A 21,524-nucleotide genomic window follows, 5' to 3' on the forward strand; every position below is an offset into this window, starting at 1 on the left:
ACACTGGCTGTTAAGACACATACAGGTACATGCAGAGATTGGGGGAGGGGGAGAGGTGTAGAGGGAGAGGAGACCAACAAGCATCTAATTTAAAGGAAGGATGAATAGAAACATTATGCCTTCTTGGTTCACCTAGTAAACATCTAGACAAAACGTACAGGTGGATGACTAATGCTCTGGAACTAAACTACAGAGTTTAATGTAGAGTTAACAAGAGATCTTGGGGTTTTAAATTGGTCCCACCCCCCCACAAAAATGATATCTAAAGAACATTATAATTCAACTCGATCACAATGTTTATTTACAAAAAAAAAGGGTATCTGGTCTGATGCTGTTGGTCTGCCTCACCCCTACGGTTTCCCCTCACCGTTGCATGAAAGTGAGGAGAGAGGGGTATTGTGGGAAATGCAGTCTTACTGTACTTCTCCTCTTTGCACCTCTGCAGGATCTCTAAACTTCTCTGATGCACAGGGTGATGCAGAAAGCTAAAACTATCCACACTGCACAAAACTGCACAGGGAGCAGCGGCATCATGCCCTTTGGGAAGCAAAACAAACCAGAAGGAAACAAAAACAAAAGAAGAACAAAGTGAGAGAAAAGACAAATTAGACAGAGGAAGAGTGAAGAGCAGCAGACTACGAGAGAGACACCTGCCAGACGTTCAGGAGAGAGGATGTACACTACATTCAAACTGCAGCCGGTGTCAGAGGTGGGATCCGTTGTGGTTCTACCAGTGTGAGTTTGACTTAACGGTGACAGAGTTAACCCGCAGGCTATTTCCGCTCCTTCACACGTCGTCAGCTTTAGGAGATCGTGACGTCGCCAGTGATCCGTTTTCAAATTCATAACTCCATGTCCCTTTGACAGTGTTACGTTTAAATTTGGCGTGAGCACATTTCTGAATGCGTAATCAAGAATTTGAACATTGAGTCAGTTATCTGACACACATTTCCGTCAATTGGTATTGGGCCCCAGCAGTTGGTATTGATGCTCACACATAAGGAAATGAATCAATGTCTTTACTGCTTTGTCAGCATGGAAGTGGGGAGCTATACTATGTGAAAGTGTGTTTAGGAATCATAAAGGCTATAGTTGTCTATCTAGGAGTGTACAGTGCATAAAGCTGAATCACAATGTCAATGTGTCTATGTTCAGTGCAGGGAGACAAGAGGTAGCAGCAGTGTAGACTGAAGGGTTGAGGGACAGAAGGCACCACTGTAGACTAAAGGGTTGAGGGACAGAAGGCACCACTGTAGACTAAAGGGTTGAGGGACAGAAGGCACCACTGTAGACTAAAGGGTTGAGGGACAAGGGTTGAGGGACAGAAGGCACCACTGTAGACTAAAGGGTTGAAGGACAGAAGGCAGTCATATAGAGCGGAAGCTAACAGAGATAGCTACTGAATGCATGACAGCACTAGCAGCACTAGGCACACACACTATAGTATCCAAACAAACAGGGAGGTATGGGACACAGTCTGGGCCCTGGCTGCACTGGGGTCCACACACACTATAGTATACAAACATACAGGGAGGTATGGGACACAGTCTGGGCCCTGGCTGCACTGGGGTCCACACACACACTACAGTATACAAACATAGACGGAGGTATGGGACACAACCGTATAGCTACATCATTTCTGTATGCCTAATGACTGGTGTACTTGAATTAAAGGGACATTTCAAAATGTTTCAACTTCATATTCATCATCTCCAGCACCACCTCAACATCAATGTATGTGTAAATGGTGCGTTCTGTGTTGCCTACTAATGCATGATTGAAAATAACATCAACCAATTAGTAGACGATTAGTATGCAATGCCTACTCATAATTGGTTAAAATCACGATGCACAGCAATGATGTCATTGAAAACACTTATCTCCCTCTAAATGTTGTCCATGAGAGGAGGGGTAATGCGCCATTTTCACATATGTTGATGTTTGGGTAGTGCTGGAGATGATGAATATGAAGTTGATTTTTTTTTTATGTTCCTTTAAATGAGCCTAAAGGGGGGAAAGGACTCAGGAGCCTAAAGGGGGAAAAGGACTCAGGAGCCTAAAGGGGGAAAAGGACTCAGGAGCCTAAAGGGGGAAAAGGACTCAGGAGCCTAAAGGGGGAAAAGGACTCAGGAGCCTAAAGGGGGAAAAGGACTCAGGAGCCTAAAGGGGGAAAAGGACTCAGGAGCCTAAAGGGGGAAAAGGACTCAGGAGCCTAAAGGGGGGAAAGGACTCAGGAGCCTAAAGGGGGAAAAGGACTCAGGAGCCTAAAGGGGGAAAAGGACTCAGGAGCCTAAAGGGGGAAAAGGACTCAGGAGCCTAAAGGGGGAAAAGGACTCAGGAGCCTAAAGGGGGAAAAGGACTCAGGAGCCTAAAGGGGGAAAAGGACTCAGGAGCCTAAAGGGGGAAAAGGACTCAGGAGCCTAAAGGGGGAAAAGGACTCAGGAGCCTAAAGGGGGAAAAGGACTCAGGAGCCTAAAGGGGGAAAAGGACTCAGGAGCCTAAAGGGGGAAAAGGACTCAGGAGCCTAAAGGGGGGAAAGGACTCAGGAGCCTAAAGGGGGGAAAGGACTCAGGAGCCTAAAGGGGGGAAAGGACTCAGGAGCCTAAAGGGGGGAAAGGACTCAGGAGCCTAAAGGGGGAAAAGGACTCAGGAGCCTAAAGGGGGAAAAGGACTCAGGAGCCTAAAGGGGGAAAAGGACTCAGGAGCCTAAAGGGGGAAAAGGACTCAGGAGCCTAAAGGGGGAAAAGGACTCAGGAGCCTAAAGGGGGAAAAGGACTCAGGAGCCTAAAGGGGGAAAAGGACTCAGGAGCCTAAAGGGGGAAAAGGACTCAGGAGCCTAAAGGGGGAAAAGGACTCAGGAGCCTAAAAGGGGAAAAGGACTCAGGAGCCTAAAGGGGGAAAAGGACTCAGGAGCCTAAAGGGGGAAAAGGACTCAGGAGCCTAAAGGGGGAAAAGGACTCAGGAGCCTAAAGGGGGAAAAGGACTCAGGAGCCTAAAGGGGGAAAAGGACTCAGGAGCCTAAATGGGGAAAAGGACTCAGGAGCCTAAAGGGGGAAAAGGACTCAGGAGCCTAAAGGGGGAAAAGGACTCAGGAGCCTAAAGGGGGAAAAGGACTCAGGAGCCTAAAGGGGGAAAAGGACTCAGGAGCCTAAAGGGGGAAAAGGACTCAGGAGCCTAAAGGGGGAAAAGGACTCAGGAGCCTAAAGGGGGAAAAGGACTCAGGAGCCTAAAGGGGGAAAAGGACTCAGGAGCCTAAAGGGGGGAAAGGACTCAGGAGCCTAAAGGGGGGAAAGGACTCAGGAGCCTAAAGGGGGAAAAGGACTCAGGAAAAAAGTCTACAGTGTGCAGCACACTCACCACTCTTCCTGTGTACGTGTCTCTTCCCAGCCTCCCTGAAGGCCACCATGGCCCTGAAGTAAGCTCTGAGGACGGCCCAGCGGAAGGTGGCTGGGGGGTCGATGCCCATCAGGCCACAGATGAAGGCGTTCTTACTGCTCTTCAGCAGGGCCACGATGTCCGGACGCATGTGGTCCGTATTCTTCTCCCGGAAGTCCTGTGTGGGAATACGTGAGTGAGTTAGTGAGTGAGTGAGTGAGAGAGAGAGAGAGAGTGAAGGGCTAAGCATTGCACTCAGTTCACCCTCAGTTTACAAACACATAAGCTCAGCTTAGCTTCAATACATATTTCAGCTTTTAATTTCCTCTCTAGTGAGACTTTCATTGGAACAGGTACACAGCTTCTTGTATAATATATAATAATATGCCATTTAGCAGACGCTTTTATCCAAAGCGACTTACAGTCATGTGTGCATACATTTTTTTTAACGTATGGGTGGTCCCGGGGATCGAACCCACTACCCTGGCGTTACAAGCGCCATGCTCTACCAATTGAGCTACAGATTGTATGGTATGGCAGAAGAACTCCTGAGGTTTCCAAAACCATGTCACTAAAGAAGCCGTGTAATAGAGGATGCACTCAGTTTGAACTGGATTGCAACACCTCTAATTAAAACATTTCTTAATGCTCCTCTCCGCAGTGTAATTATATTGATTGATGCCTCATATATTGCCAATGTGGTTCCAACCAAGCTGTGAAGTGTTACTTGGACTCTGTTCCATCCAAAAACAACAATAGTAAATACCATGGAAATTAACAGGTTATTCAAGAGAGAATGAAGCGTTTGTTGTTCGCAGGAGACGAGGTAGAAACAAGTTTAGCTAAAGACGACTGTCCAGACCTGCACAGTGTGTGAAATATTCCTGGTTGCCAAGTCTGAGGTCTGGGTTATAGGACTCTGCAGCAGGGAACCGGGCCAAGAGAGTGATGAAGAAATCCCCCTGTACAGGAATGTGTAAGTCTTCACAGCCCATTACTGGGTGTGTGTGTCTGTGCCTGTCAGCTACAGTAGACTATATGTCCAAATGCATGAAACACCTTGCCTGATTTGAACTACAACCTCCCACGCAAAAAGAAAACACTACCACAGAGATATGAGATGACCCCTATAACCTTAACACTACCGTGCTAACCTGAACCATGCTGGCTCTGATATGATTCCTGCCAAAGTAAACAGTAGTTGGTCCTACAGACATTTCCATTCAATGGAATGATTTAAGCTAGGACGCTATGACACAAACATGAAGCTCTCGTTGAACCCAGACAGGCAGACACTGACCTTGACCCCGTATTTGACCTTGCCGGCGTAGTGGCGGATGATGAAGGCGGGCTCCATGACGGCGGGGAACTCGATGTAGCCGTTGCCCTCATGCTGACGCTTGAACTTGTCCAGCAGAGTCTGGTTAGAGGCCTGGGGGAAGCTGGGACAAGGATGACGGGGGGGGGGGGGGGGGGGTGATGTCATCATGTCTCAGAGAGGATCACAACACAGAAACACAGACGGACACAGACAGAAACACAGACGGACACAGACAGACACCTATTCATCCCGCTCTCCTCTTCTAGTCCCTACAGAATAATGATTCTGATTATATAGTAGCACAAAGAGTTATGGGTGGTTCCAACTTCCACAACTCCTCCTTGGAATCTTCATCCATAGAACGAAGTCACCCATGAACACTGATGTAAGGTCAGTTTTATATTTCCCCTCTAATGGCTAAGGCAAGGATTAATGGAGGGTGAGCTGATCCTAGATTTACACCTAAGAGTCAAACTCTCCCCATAGAGAGAAGGTGGTTGGGCCAGAGGAGGACGATAAACTCCTGCTTTCTCTCAAGCCTTTAGAGACGCTGCACAGCAGTTCCCCTGTCAGAAGTGCTCACAGTAAACCAACAGCTTACAGGAAGAGGAGAGGAAGAGTGGGTCAGGGGGAGGCTAAGGGGAACTTGAGCTATGACAAACACAGAGCGCCAGGGACTCGATTTCCAGGTATTTCAAGTGGGAGGAATTCGGTGCGTCAGTGTCCAAATCAAGAAGGAGCGTTTAGTTACAACACATGGAGAGGGAATGATGAGGACGTTGTACTGAAACAAAAATGTCCCATTTCAGCCATGCTCATGAATGAATTAAAACATGCTTATTAAAACTGTCTGTTATCAGAAGAGGACTGTTTGGATATCAGGTTGTGTATATTTTAAGACTTCATAGAGTATGCAGTATGAAGCGACCTGAATATCTCCCATTACAGAGTATCACTGTTCTCCACTATAACATCATCCTAGTCACAGTCACTTCCTTGCCAGTCTTACGGAGTGGAATCATGCATCGTATTTTGACCCAGGTCTGACAGAGCAAGAGGGAATCTGAAAGAGAGAGCGAGAGAGGTCTGATGGACTCACTTGGACTCTTCATCCAGCAGGTGGAGCAGCGCTGTGGGTTTCTTGCTGATGAGGTTGATGCAGCCTGTGTTGTCGACGTAGTCAATGTTGTGCCAGCTGATGCCCTCCGCCCTGTACTCCTCCTATACAAACAAATCAAATCACATTTTATTTGTCACATGCGCCGAATACAACAGGTGTAGACCTTAGCGTGAAATGCTTACTTACAATCCCTTAACCAACAATGCAGTTTTAAGAAAATAGAGTTAAGAAAATATTTACTAAATAAACTACAGTAAAAAATAAAAAATAATAAAACTTAACGCCATAAAATAACAATAATGAGGCTATATACAGGGGGTACCGGTACCGAGTCAATGTGCGGGGGTACAGGTTAGTCGAGGTAATTTGTACATGTAGGTAGGGGTAAAGTTACTATGCATAGATAATAAACAAAAGGGGAGGTGTCAATGCAAATAGTCCGGGTGGCTATTTGATTAATTAATTGAACGCTGAGCTGTAGTCAATGAACAGCATTCTCACATAGGTGTTCCTTTTTGTCCAGGTGGGAAAGGGCAGTGTGGAGTGCGATTGAGATTACGTCGTCTGTGGATCTGTTGGGGCGGTATGCGAATTGGAGTAGGTCTAGGGTTTCCAGGATGAACAAACAACAGAAACATGAAGATGTGATCTTACTATTAATGTACAATGCTATGGTTCAACACTCAAAGTAAGTATAGTAAGAATCTTATCAATTTGTACCAAATACCACTGAGCCCCATAACATTGTATGGGACCTCCCTTTTCTCTTATATGCTGTTCTACAGAGGTTTGGGTTGTCTGCAACAACTGCAAAGTCAGAAAACTATGCATATGGTGGTGGAGTAAGGGAAACTGATTGCCCTGACAAACATCAATCACATAACCGTCATTCACAGCCCACACATCACACATTTCATCCAAAGGACAGGTTAAAAAACATGTACTTGTACTCTAACTGTATGGTGTTTCTTCACACTTGGCACTGGAGGTTGGTGGCACCTTAATTGGGGAGGACGGGCTCTTGGTAACGTCTGGAGCCGAATTGGTGGAACGGTATCAAATACATCGAAACACATGGTTTCTATTTGTTTGATGCCATTCCATTCGCTCCGTCCCAGCCATTATTATGGGCCGTCCTCCCCTCAGAAGCCTCCACTGACCCTTGACACTGGGCCTGAACAAACAAAACAACAGTGTTCCAGTAGTAGTGTTGCTTTCCTGTTGTGCTACAACACAGCACAACCTTTCCCTGTGCTGAGCTGTGCTGTGCTGGGCTGGGCTGGGCTGGGCTGGGCTGGGCTGGGCTGGGCAGGGCAGAGCTGGGCTGAGCTGGGCTGGGCTGGGCTGGGCTGGGCTGGGCTGGGCTGGGCTGAGCTGGGCTGAGCTGGGCTAGGCTGGGCTGGGCTGGGCTGGGCCTGCCTGGACCACTTTGCGGTTTAATAATGTGAAAAGCATTCTTAGCATTTTGCAGTGTTTTTCCCCTCCTGCACGTCGTCTCCTTGACTCGCTGGGAAAAAGAACGGCGCAATAAAGGACTATAATCCCAGCGAGGGTTTAATCAAATCAATCTCCTTCACCCTCCTTTCCCCCCCCTCCTTTCTTTTAGCCAAAAGTCACACAAGTCAGCTGAACAAACCAGTTAATCTGTTATCCCACTGTCCTCGCAAATAAGGACTGGGAAATACGAGAACAAACCTCATTGGTGCGCTGCATGGGCACAAAAACAATAACCTAATACGGTGGTTTATGATCCCAGTCTGTAGAAGAATGGAATGAACCAACGGTCCAGTCCTTCAATGCTAGGCTCAAATGAAAATATTTGCCCGCCATGATTATTGTACTTGGTACAAGCTGACAGTGTTCATGGTTAGAATTTGGGAAGGGTGACCTGATCCTAGATCTGTGACTAAAAGGGAGCATATACACTACCAGTCAAAAGTTTGGACACACCTACTAATTCAAGGGTTTTTCTTTATTTGTAAACATTTTTACATTGTAGAATAATAGTGAAGACATCAAAAAAATGAAATAACACATATGGAATCATGTTGTAACCAAAACAAGTGTTAAACAATCAAAATATATTTTATATTTGAGATTCTTCAAATAGCCACCCTTTGCCTTGATGACAGCTTTGCACACTCTTGGCATTTGGGAAGGGTGACCTGATCCTAGATCTGTGACTAAAAGGGACCACATATATGTATTGTGTTTACACCACAAACGCTGTACAAGGTTCTATAAAATGTAGTGGATATTTCAGATATGGTAGGCTCAGGCTGATGTGTCACAATGCCATAGTGCATACAGCATCTGCTATGTTTGTCTGTTAACCTCGGTCTCTATTGTGGACCGTCTTAAATCTGCTGTTTGTCTGTTAACCTCGGTCTCTATTGTGGACCGTCTTAAATCTGCTGTTTGTCTGTTAACCTCGGTCTCTATTGTGGACCGTCTTAAATCTGCTGTTTGTCTGTTAACCTCGGTCTCTATTGTGGACCATCTTAAATCTGCTGTTTGTCTGTTAACCTCGGTCTCTATTGTGGACCGTCTTAAATCAGCTGTTTGTCTGTTAACCTCGGTCTCTATTGTGGACCGTCTTAAATCAGCTGTTTGTCTGTTAACCTCGGTCTCTATTGTGGACCGTCTTCAATCTGCTGTTTGTCAGTTAACCTCCGTCTCTAATCTGCTTCCCTCTCTTGACTCCGTCACGTCTCCTTCAGTGAGCCTCGATCTGGCCAACAACATGAACGAACCCCGGTAGCACATGGAAAAACCATAAAACTACATTTACAAGATCTCTATAAATGGTTAGGTAAAAACACATACCGAACCACATACCATTAACTGTATAATGAGCGCTCGTGTGTGTGTGTAAGCTCTTGTGTGTGCATGTCCGTGTCTGTGCGTATCTGTGTGCATGTCTGTGTGTGTGAGTGTGTGTGTGAGTGTGTGTGTGTGTGAGTGTGTGTGTGTGTGTGTGTGTGTATACAAGTGTGTGAGGAGTCTAAGTATTCCAAGAATCCCTCCATGTGTAGTGATTTATGATGGTGATGTCATGCCTGCCAGACGTAGCTGGAGATGAGCCAACCTGGACGTCTGTCAACTTTGCCCCCCCCTGTCGCTTGTTCCGTCACACACACCCACACACTTCCTTTCACTGAGGGGCAACATGCAAATACAGGCTAGCAGAATTTCTCTTTAGACAGAGTAATTACGTGGGAAAAAAGCTCCTTGATGCCACCTTGATATTGTCTCCATGTTGATCTCTAGTCTGTAAGGGACACCACTAGGCTTTCCCAATGTAGCCTCCAACACTTTGGTTTCCTACAACTATTTCTAGTGGATTTCCTTCCCTAGTGCAGGTTAGTCATGCTATCACAACAATACAATCCAGATATTCAAATAAACCCCTGCTTTATTCAATTTCCCATGAGCACAAATAACTTGCCTTCTCCTGACGTTGCACCCTTGAGCACGGCTAAAACGGTTCTGCAGCATGGCTGCCCTGGCCTCCAAACCATGGCAAATAACCCAGTCCTTATTTTCTGTTACCCAGAGGACTTGGACGTCTGCAATGGGACCTTCCTGTCAAGGAAAGCACTGGGCAAAACATGCCTGGACAACTATGGTGAGTGCTTGGAAAAGGGAAAGCATTAGAATCGATGATCCTTGTGCTACTCAAGCAGGTCACATTGACAGCCCGATTCTTGGATGTCAACACAGTCACACATTGACGATGGGCTGGCGTGTTCTCACTATAACAGGGTCTGAACATGCCTGTCTGCACAGAGAGCCTTTTAGTGTGACTTACAGGATCACACAATATGGAGACATTTTCTAGTCAAATCATAAATCAGTGACTTTGAGGGCATGTTGATGCTATACATGACTTGGATCAGCCACAGTTCAGTCAGTATAAACATCAAGGCCCATGCTCTGTATACACTATGGACGATGACAACTTCAGCACAGCGTAACACGAGACATGATTATCAACACAATAGTTGTTAGCTAATAGCAGAAAGAAGACTGTGACCCTGCTAGCTGGCTGTGTACAGTACAGTAGGCCACCATGCTGTTCATTGAGTGTGAATGGACCATAAACACTGTGCTCCTCTACGTTGCCAGCAGTGGTTTAGACGTCTGATGGTTTGCCAACACTGCTGATATGACAGTCACTGGGGAGAGAGACGCTGCAGCTTGCTGAATGACACACTCCACCCGCACTCTGGAGGATTTCAGGCCACACACACACACCTCTCTCTTATAGCAATGCCTCTACGAGAATGTGCATGCCTGGGATTATTTTGTAATTTTTAATTTATAAGCTCAAAATTATCAAAAAGAAATGTAGTGGATAAGGACATTTATAACCACCAGAAACGGTAGTGGATAAGGACATTTATAACCACCAGAAACGGTAGTGGATAAGGACATTTATAACCACCAGAAACGGTAGTGGATAAGGACATTTATAACCACCAGAAACGGTAGTGGATAAGGACATTTATAACCACCAGAAACGGTAGCGGATAAGGACATTTATAACCACCAGAAACGGTAGCGGATAAGGACATTTATAACCACCAGAAACGGTAGCGGATAAGGACATTTATAACCACCAGAAACGGTAGCGGATAAGGACATTTATAACCACCAGAAAAATGGCTGCCTGCTTATAACAAGCAGCACATGGTTGCTTTAGTAAATTCTGAGTATTGAGTTCAGAACTATACCAGAGTATAGTCTTGATTGAGTTCTAACACTTCAGAACTATATCGGAGTATTGTCTTGATTGAGCTCTAACAGTTCAGAACTATATCGGAGTATTGTCTTGATTGAGTTCTAACACTTCATTTCAGTGGTCTTCTATGACAATTCATTTCATAAGCCATTTGTTCTGTTGAGGAACAGTACATCTTAACATAGGAAATCCCACAAAATCGGACTTATTAGTAGCACGATGCAATGGCCCAACCTTACCAAAGCATGAAGCAAACAAACCCTCTTAGAAGTTGAGTGAGGGCTGTACATGTTCAAAAGCCATGGCTAATTTTTAACATGGAGGTTAATGAAGGCAGTGGCTTTATGGATGGGTGCCTTTGTACAGGAGGCCTCCTTCAGCAAATACAGTATGTGTCATTGCCGATATGGCACTGTAAAAGGAACTCTCCAATCAGTTTCAGTTGTACTCACTAAGAGTCCTAAAGGACAAGTGATTCAGTCAATCAGTTTCAGTTGTACTCACTAAGGCTGCGTTTAGACAGGCAGCCAAATTATGATATTTTTTCACTAATTGGTCTTTTGACCAATCAGATCAGCTTTGAAAAAGATCTGATGTCATTGGTCAAAAGACCAATTAGTGGAAAAAAATATCAGAATTGGGCTGCCTGTCTTAACGCAGCCTAAAAGTACTAAAGGACAAGTGACTCAGTCAATCGTGGTTAAACATGATGTTTACCTACAAAGCTGATCATGACCGAAACAACCTTTTTCTCCAATCCAGTCAGTTAACACCAACACACATCCATCATAATGAGGATTGAGGAGGTCATGCACATCCATCATAATGAGGGTTGAGGAGGTAACATACATCCATCATAATGAGGGTTGAGGAGGTAACATACATCCATCATAATGAGGGTTGAGGAGGTAACAGACATCCATCATAATGAGGGTTGAGGAGGTAACACACATCCATCATAATGAGGGTTGAGGAGGTAACACACATCCATCATAATGAGGGTTGAGGAGGTAACATCCATCCATCATAATGAGGGTTGAGGAGGTAACATCCATCCATCATAATGAGAGTTGAGGAGGTAACACACATCCATCATAATGAGGGTTGAGGAGGTAACATACAGTGAGGGGAAAAAAGTATTTGATCCCCTGCTGATTTTGTACGTTTGCCCACTGACAAAGAAATGATCAGTCTATAATTGTAATGGTAGGTTTATTATAACAATGCCATTTAGCAGACACTTTATCCAAAGCGACTTACAGTCATGCGTGCATACATTTTTGTGTATGGGTGGTCCCGGGGATCGAAACCACAAGCGCCGTGCTCTACCAGCTGAGCTACAGAGGACCACCCATTTTATAAAAAAATCCAGAAAAACTCATGTCAAAAATGTTATAAATTGATTTGCATTTTAATGAGGGAAATAATTATTTGACCCCTCTGCAAAACATGACTTAGTACTTGGTGGCAAAATCCTTGTTGGCAATCACAGAGGTCAGACGTTTCTTGTAGTTGGCCACCAGGTTTGCACACATCTCAGGAGGGCTAGGCCACTCCAGGACCTTAATGTGCTTCTTCTTGAGCCACTCCTTTGTTGCCTTGGCCGTGTGTTTTGGGTCATTGTCATGCTGGAATACCCATCCACGACCCATTTTCAATGCCCTGGCTGAGGGAAGGAGGTTCTCACCCAAGATTTGACGGTACATGGCCCCGTCCATCATCCCTTTGATGCGGTGAAGTTGTCCTGTCCCCTTAGCAGAAAAACACCCCCAAAGCATAATGTTTCCACCTCCATGTTTGACGGTGGCGATGGTGTTCTTGGGGTCATAGGCAGCATTCCTCCTCTTCCAAACACGGCGAGTTGAGTTGATGGCAAAGAGCTCGATTTTGGTCTCATCTGACCACAACACTTTCACCCAGTTCTCCTCTGAATCATTCAGATGTTCATTGGCAAACTTCAGACGGGCCTGTATATGTGCTTTCTTGAGCAGGGGGACCTTGCGGGCGCTGCAGGATTTCAGTCCTTCACAGCGTAGTGTGTTAACCAATTGCTTTCTTGGTGACTATGGTCCTTGAGATCATTGACAAGATCCTCCTGTGTAGTTCTGGGCTGATTCCTCACCGTTCTCATGATCATTGCAACTCCACGAGGTGAGATCTTGCATGGCGCCCCAGGCCTAGGGAGATTGACAGTTCTTTTGTGTTTCTTCCATGTGCGAATAATCGCACCAACTGTTGTCACCTTCTCACCAAGCTGCTTGGCGGTGGTCTTGTAGCCCATTCCAGCCTTGTGTAGGTCTACAATCTTGTCCCTGACATCCTTGGAGAGCTCTTTGGTCTTGGCCATGGTGGAGAGTTTGGAATCTGATTGATTGATTGCTTCTGTGGACAGGTGTCTTTTATACAGGTAACAAACTGAGATTAGGAGCACTCCCTTTAAGAGTGCGCTCCTAATCTCAGCTCGTTACCTGTATAAAAGACACCTGGGAGCCAGAAATCTTTCTGATTGAGAGGGGGTCAAATACTTATTTCCCTCATTAAAATGCAAATCAATTTATAACATTTTTGACATGCGTTTTTCTGGATTTTGTTGTTGTTATTCTGTCTCTCACTGTTCAAATAAACCTACCATTAAAATTATAGACTGATCATTTCTTTGTCAGTGGGAAAACATACAAAATCAGCAGGGGATCAAATACTTTTTTCCCTCACTGTACATCCATCATAATGAGGGTTGAGGAGGTAACATACATCCATCATAATGAGGGTGGAGGAGGTAACATACATCCATCATAATGAGGGTTGAGGAGGTAACATCCATCCATCATAATGAGGGTTGAGGAGGTAACATACATCCATCATAATGAGGGTTGAGGTGGTAACATACATCCATCATAATGAGGGTTGAGGAGGTAACATACATCCATCCTAATGAGGGTTGAGGAGGTAACATACATCCATCATAATGAGGGTTGAGGGGGTAACATCCATCCATCATAATGAGGGTTGAGGAGGTAACATACATCGATCATAATGAGGGTTGAGGAGGTAACATACATCCATCATAATGAGGGTTGAGGAGGTAACATACATCCATCATAATGAGGTTTGAGGAGGTAACATACATCCATCATAATGAGGGTTGAGGAGGTAACATCCATCCATCATAATCAGTAGTCAGAGGGTTGAAGAGGTGAGTCATGTGGTGGTCAGCCCCATAATAAACCCTATTGCATAACCCACTGGAGGAGCCTGCCTGCGTCTTTAAAGGACTACTGTATAGTAGTCTTCCATGTAAGTGCATTGTGCATAAGCACATTTAGTACTGAAAGGGTGCAGGAATGTCAAATGCCTTACCTGCTCAAGCTTAAAGATGTGCTGATTGAAGTAGTGTTGGAGCCTCTCGTTGGCGAAGTTGATACAGAACTGCTCAAAGCTGTTGTTTTCGTAGTCCTCAAAGCCAAAGATGTCCAGCACTCCGATGGAAAAGATCTGTGAGGGATACATGAGGGTGAAATCTCAATTGACGATATGCGTTTTGATTAAAAAACGATTAAATATGAAGGCCATATTGGTGAAAGTCTTACTGAGAAAGTTACCAAAGATCCTTAGCCATATAAATGGCAAACAAGCTCAACCAAAGCCATTCAAACAAAACCACTGATGTCACTGTTTCCAGAAGGTGGTTCATACCATGATTTATTAAATCAATAAAAAAGCATTGTCTTATCGCAGCATGTCTCTGCCAACGTGCTCATGCTCTATTTGAACACCTGTAACAGAAGTATAAAGCCTGTGTGTATCCAGTGCTTCAACTATGACCGTGGACACAGTTATTCTGGGTGAAGAGGTGAGCGGCAGGTAGCCTAGTGGTTAGAGAGGTGAGCCAGCAACTGGAGGATTGCCAGTTCGAATCCCGGGTTCGACGGAAAACAATCTGGCAGGAGGTAAGCTGGCAAACGGAGGGTAAACGTTGTGCCCTTGAGCAAGGCACTTAACCGCCCAAACAACAGCTCCCCGGGCGCCCAGTGTGGCAGCCCAACACACCTCTCCAAAACCTGTATATGTATGCAGTGGCGTAAAGTACTTTAGTACAAATATTTAAAAGTACTACTTAAGTCATTTTTTGGAGGTATCTTGTACTTTACTATTTACATTTTTGACAACTTTTACTTTTACTTCACCACATTCCTAAAGAAAATAATGTACTTTTTACTCCATACATTTTCCCTGACACCCAAAAGTACACGTTACATTTTGAATGCTTAGCAGGACAGGAAAATGGTCCAATTCACACACTTATTAAGAGAACATCCCTGGTCATCCCTACTGCCTCTGATCTGGCGGACTCACTAAACACAAATGCTTCCTTTGTAAATGATGTCTGAGTGTTGGAATGTGGCCCTGGCTATCCATACATTTAAAAAACAAGAAAATCGTGCCGTCTGTTTTGCTTAATATAAGGAATGTGAAATTATTTATACTTGTACTTTTGATACTTAAGTATATTTAAAACCAAATACTTTTAGACTTTTACTCAAGTAGTATTTCACTGGGCGACTTTCACTTTCACTTTCACTTTGAGTCATTTTCTATTAAGGTATCTTTACTTTTACTCAAGTAGGACGATTGGGTACTTTTTCCACCACTGTATGTATGTATGTGTGTCTTTCGGAGGGGTTGGGTTAAAAGCAGAAGTAACATTTTGGTTGGACCTTGAAATCGACCAATAAAGTGATCTTAATCTTAATGAAGTGGAGAGGTGAGCATGTGATCAGCGCATGACATAGTTATGTTATAAGCAGACATGAGCATGTCATAACAAAGCATGACAGCAGTCACGTTGGTCTTACCTTGGCGCTCTCTTCCAAGTCCCGGTTGTTGAGCAGCGCGTGGTTGATCCGGAACACGATCCAGTCAAACAGTGCGCTGTACAGGGACTTGGCCATGGAGTCTCGCACCGTGCCCGCCTGGAGGAACACACCAAAACATATCCATATTACTACTGACCTACTGCACCTCACTATTCATCCATATTACTACTGACCTACTGCACCTCACTATTCATCCATATTACTACTGACCTACTGCACCTCACTATTCATCCATATTACTACTGACCTACTGCACCTCACTATTCATCCATATTACTACTGACCTACTGCACCTCACTATTCATCCATATTACTACTGACCTACTGCACCTCACTATTCCTCCATATTACTACTGACCTACTGCACCTCACTATTTCTCCATATTACTACTGACCTACTGCACCTCACTATTCATCCATATTACTACTGACCTACTGCACCTCACTATTCATCCATATTACTACTGACCTACTGCACCTCACTATTCATCCATATTACTACTGACCTACTGCACCTCACTATTCCTCCATATTACTACTGACCTACTGCATCTCACTATTCATCCATATTACTACTGACCTACTGCACCTCACTATTCATCCATATTACTACTGACCTACTGCACCTCACTATTCATCCATATTACTACTGACCTACTGCACCTCACTATTCATCCATATTACTACTGACCTACTGCACCTCACTATTCATCCATATTACTACTGACCTACTGCACCTCACTATTCATCCCTGTTACTACTGACCTACTGCATCTCACTATTCATCCATATTACTACTGACCTACTGCACCTCACTATTCATCCATATTACTACTGACCTACTGCATCTCACTATTCATCCATATTACTACTGACCTACTGCACCTCACTATTCATCCCTGTTACTACTGACCTACTGCATCTCACTATTCATCCATATTACTACTGACCTACTGCACCTCACTATTCATCCCTGTTACTACTGACCTACTGCATCTCACTATTCATCCATATTACTACTGACCTACTGCACCTCACTATTCATCCATATTACTACTGACCTCAAAAGGTTGAATGTGAAAGACCTGGGCCCATATTCACAAAGAACCTCCTCTTATTCATTTGTATCTAAATGGCTAAACTGATCCTAGATCAGCACTCCTACTCTGAGACTCTCGTGCCATGGGTCCATGGAATACCCTAAACACTTCTATCAGACAATGGGGTCCATGGAATACCCTAAACACTTCTATCAGACAATGGGGTCCATGGAATACCCTAAACACTTCTATCAGACAATGGGGTCCATGGAATACCCTAAACACTTCTATCAGACAATGGGGTCCATGGAATACCCTAAACACTTCTATCAGACAATGGGGTCCATGGAATACCCTAAACACTTCTATCAGACAATGGGGTCCATGGAATACCCTAAACACTTCTATCAGACAATGGGGTCCATGGAATACCCTAAACACTTCTATCAGACAATGGAATACCCTAAACACTTCTATCAGACAATGGAATACCCTAAACACTTCTATCAGACAATGGAATACCCTAAACACTTCTATCAGACAATGGAATACCCTAAACACTTCTATCAGACAATGGAATACCCTAAACACTTCTATCAGACAATGGAATACCCTAAACACTTCTATCAGACAATGGAATACCCTAAACACTTCTATCAGACAATGGAATACCCTAAACACTTCTATCAGACAATGGAATCAACTTCACTTGTGTGGATTTCCTGCTTTAATTATACAATGTTCCAAACATCTGGGCCCCATCGGGTTTGGCTTCAAATGAATAACTAATAAACATCTAGAAATCAACATGGATTTGTTGCTTGTTTTTCTACATTGGAATCAAACAAGGCTAAATCTCTTCCAATATATACTGAACAAAAATATAAAAACGCAACATGCAACAATTTCAACGATTTTACTGAGTTACAGTTCATATACCATCAACAGACAGTGAAGGGCTGTTTGTCATCTTCTGTTGCCATGCCTAAATGTCCATTAATCAACAAGGTGAGATAGATTTACCAGACACAAAAATGTGACCCAACTGTGTGGGAGGTTAGTTTAGTTTCCAGTACAAGTGCCTGCAGAGCTTCAGATGTCTACTGTTGCTCAAAACATGCCATTATACAAAGGTACCGCAAAAGTTGAAATGACTGTCTTTTACATAATTTACTACTTTATTTTTAGTGACTACTGACCGATCTGCCTAGCAACTCCCACAGGTCATACAAAATGATATTTATATTGCTTGCAAGAGTCTTAAAAAGTGAGAGGCCTTTTCATATTTAAAGGAAGTTGGATTCAAAACATTCTGATGAGAATTCATCTTTTAAATATCTCAATAACAAATGGGTAAGACAATTAGAGATAAAAATAAATCCATGGTACTTGAGTTTTCAAGTAGTAGAATACCAGTTTAGACTATAGAGTGAATGAGTAAAAGTTCACTGTTGCAACAATGTTTACAGAAAGGACCACCCAAAGAGCTGCCAAAACAATCAGCACTCTTTCTTCATATAAAATGGCTCCTGAACAGCTAATGTCTGGAATGAGGGCGTATCTGTGTAGTATAAAAGGTGTGTGTAATGTGGATGTTTCTTGTATGCTGTGATATGGCGTAGCCACATGCTAGTTGGGGAATGGGAGGTAGGACTGAAGAGCGATCTTGTGGAAAGGATCGACTTTGTGGAAAAGATTGAGATAAAATACCCATCCAACATGTGGACATACTGTCGGTGTAAACGACGAACAATAAGAGGTAGCCAATAGGCAATTATACTTAAAATAACAATTATACTTTAGAATTATCCTTAAAAGAATAGGCCTCCGATTTCCACTTTGTGAGCTTGTTGGTCAATCTTTCAGCTGGGTCTTGTCTGCATTACACGGCGGTGGCATGTGTTTGTTTCCAGAGAAACCCTCTCTGGTGTCTGTAAACACACTAGGCAGCTCTCTGGTGATGCAGCCTTAGTGGACTAGCATTAAAGAAAAGGAGCTTGTGCCATTGGAATTATGAGAGCTGCGGCAGTCTTTCTCAAAAGGGACTTTTTCAGTAGCTTGGTGTAAGGTTGACTTGCAATGCGGATGCACATTTCAAGGATACTTCACCAACCTGTTCATTTGTTTGGTTAACTTAAAACCATATCTAGGTTTTTGCATGGCTACAAACACGCTCACATTAAAAGGGGGTCTGTTCAGTAAGGCCAGCGGAACTAACAGGTCTACACACAGCCACTTTCCACTCCCATTCCCTAGTCAGAGCTTCCAAGGCCAAAATTACAGACATGGTGTATGCGTGCATGTGCGCGTGTGTGTATATGTGTGTGTGTGTGTGTGTATACAGTGCATTCGAAAAGTATTCAGACCCCTTGACTTTTTCAACCTTATTCTAAAATGGATTAAATTGTTTTTTCCCCCCTCATCAATCTACACACAATACCCCATAATGACAAAGCAAAAACTGGTTTTCAATTTTCTTTCAAATTTATTAAAAATAAAAAAACGGAAATATTACATTTACATAAGTATTCAGACCCTTTACTCAGTACTTTGTTGAAGCACTTTTGGCAGCGATTACATTTCTTAGGTATGACGCTACAAGCTTGGCACACCTGATCTTCTCTGCAGATCCTCTCAAGCTCTGTCAGGTTCGATGGGGAGTGTCGCTGCACAGCTATTTTCAGGTCTCTCCAGAGAGATGTTCGATCGGGTTCAAGTCCGGGCTCTGGCTGGGCCACACAAGGACATTCAGAGACTTGTCCCGAAGCCACTCCTGCGTTGTCTTGGCTGTGTGGTTAGGGTCGTTGTCCTTGGAAGGTGAACCTTCGCCCCAGTCTGAGGTCCTGAGAGCTCTAGAGCAGGTTTTCATCAAGGATCTCTCTGTAATTCGCTCCGTTCATCTTTCCCTCGATCCTGACTAGTCTCCCAGTCCCTGCCGCTGAAAAACATCCCCACAGCATGATGCTGCCACCACCATGCTTCACCATAGGGATGGTGCCAGGTTTCCTCCAAAAATGACACTTGGCATTCAGGCCAAAGAGTTCAATCTCTGTTTCATCAGACCAAATAATCTTGTTTCTCATGGTCTGAGAGTCCTTTAGTTGCCTTTTGGCAAACTCCAAGCGGGCTGTCATGTGCCTTTTACTGAGGAGTGGCTTCCGTCTGATTGGTGGAGTGCTGCAGAGATGGTTGTCCTTCTGGAAGGTTCTCCCATCTCCACAGAAGAACTCTAGAGCTCTGTCAGAGTGACCATCGGGTTCTTGGTCACCTCCCTGACCAAGGCCCTTCTTTCCCGATTACTCAGTTTGGCAGGGCAGCCAGCTCTAGGAAGAGTCTTGGTGGTTCCAAAATTCTTTCATTTAAAAATGATGGAGGCCACTGTGTTCTTGGGGACCTTAAATGCTGCAGAAATGTTTTGTTACCCTTCCCCAGATCTGTGCCTTGACACAATCCTGTCTCGGAGCTCTAAGGATAATTCCTTCGACCTCATGGCTTGGTTTTTGCTCTGACATGCACTGTCAACTGTGGGACCTTATATAGACAAGTGTGTGCCTTTCCAAATCATGTCCAATCAATTGAATTTACCACAGGTGGACTCCAATCAAGTTGTAGAAACATCTCAAGGGTGATCAATGGAAACAGGATGCACCTGAGCTCAATTTCGAGTCTCATAGCAAAGGGTCTGAATACTTATGTAAATAAGGTATTTCTGTTTGTTATTTTTAATACATTTGCAAAAATTTATAAAACCTTGTTTTCGCTTTGTCATTATAGGGTATTGTGTGTAGATTGATGAGGATTTTTATTTATTTAATCCATTTTAGAATAAGGCTGTAACTTAACAAAATGTGGAAAAAGTCAAGGGGTCTGAATACTTTCCGAATGCACTGTGCGTGTGTGTGTGTGTACGTATGTGTACGTGTGTGTGTGTGTGTGTAGCTGTGAGTTCCGCTGGCCCTGCGGAGCAGACCCCTTTTAACGGCCCTGACATCTGCTTTGGCCTACCCCACTGTACACATCCATCTGAACCCAACCGGGTAAACAGACAGACCCAACCGGACAAACAGACAGAGACTGACAGAGACAGACAGACAGACCCAACCGAACAGACAGACAGAGACAGACAGACAGAGACAGACAGAGACAGACAGACAGAGACAGACAGACAGACAGAGACAGACAGACAGAGACAGACAGACAGAGACAGACAGACAGAGACAGAGACAGACAGAGACAGAGACAGACAGAGACAGACAGAGACAGAGACAGACAGAGACAGACAGAGACAGACAGAGACAGACAGAGACAGACAGAGAGACAGATAGACAGATAGACAGATAGACAGAGAGAGACAGAGAGAGACAGAGAGAGACAGAGAGAGACAGACAGAGACAGAGACAGACAGAGACTGACAGAGACAGACAGAGACAGACAGACAGAGACTGACAGACAGACCGACCAGCTCTGACTCCAGCTGCTTCACAGCCTGCCCTGGGACTGGGACCCAGTGTTTCCCCTATATCGTTATTTAGATAGGCAGGGTGCCTACTATTCCTTAGCATTTACCAATGCAGAATAATGCAAAACATCTTGATGATCATATTTTCAAGAATACTTTGGGATTGGGATGAGGAATGGTACGTCTTGAGGTAAGGTGGAGTATTTGACGGTGCCTCTTCTTTGCACTAAGGGTTGATAATGTTTGGGATGAGTTTCAGGTTTGTGCCATTGACTTGGTCTCACCTCAGCCAGTTTGTAGGGCACGATCAGCCTCTCTCCCACTGTCACGGTCTTCCTCGTCGTCAGGGCTTCAAATAGCATCTCTTCCTTGACCTGTACAGAAAAGACAAGAGATCACAATTCATTTCACAGTTGAAAGTCATTTCTGTTTCAGAAACACGAAGGTCATCCTGCTACTGAACACACACCAAGCCCTACAACAGCTTTCATTCTGCCAAATGTTTAGGTAATGAGGGTGGATATGTGCCCTGCTATGTTTAGTGGGGCGGGCCCTCACGGTCATGAGAAAGACTTATTCCTAGTTACTGAC

General features: G+C 44.3%; 1 protein-coding gene across 1 annotated transcript in view; it reads right to left on the minus strand.

The window, feature by feature from the left end:
* Positions 1-21,524, minus strand: part of LOC311111855 (unconventional myosin-IXAa-like) — a gene marked incomplete at its 5' end in the record, with an annotated part of 126,263 nt that overhangs the window by 42,862 nt on the left and 61,877 nt on the right. Inside the window, 7 exons of the mRNA XM_084154761.1 lie at positions 418-537; positions 3,358-3,553; positions 4,676-4,817; positions 5,796-5,917; positions 13,918-14,052; positions 15,414-15,530; positions 21,218-21,307. Coding sequence (XP_084010887.1) covers positions 418-537; positions 3,358-3,553; positions 4,676-4,817; positions 5,796-5,917; positions 13,918-14,052; positions 15,414-15,530; positions 21,218-21,307 — 922 coding nt within the window. The remainder of the gene's footprint in view (positions 1-417; positions 538-3,357; positions 3,554-4,675; positions 4,818-5,795; positions 5,918-13,917; positions 14,053-15,413; positions 15,531-21,217; positions 21,308-21,524) is intronic.

Source organism: Coregonus lavaretus (genome assembly GCF_964263955.1).
Source record: "Coregonus lavaretus genome assembly, chromosome: 37".
Lineage (NCBI taxonomy): Eukaryota > Metazoa > Chordata > Actinopteri > Salmoniformes > Salmonidae > Coregonus > Coregonus lavaretus.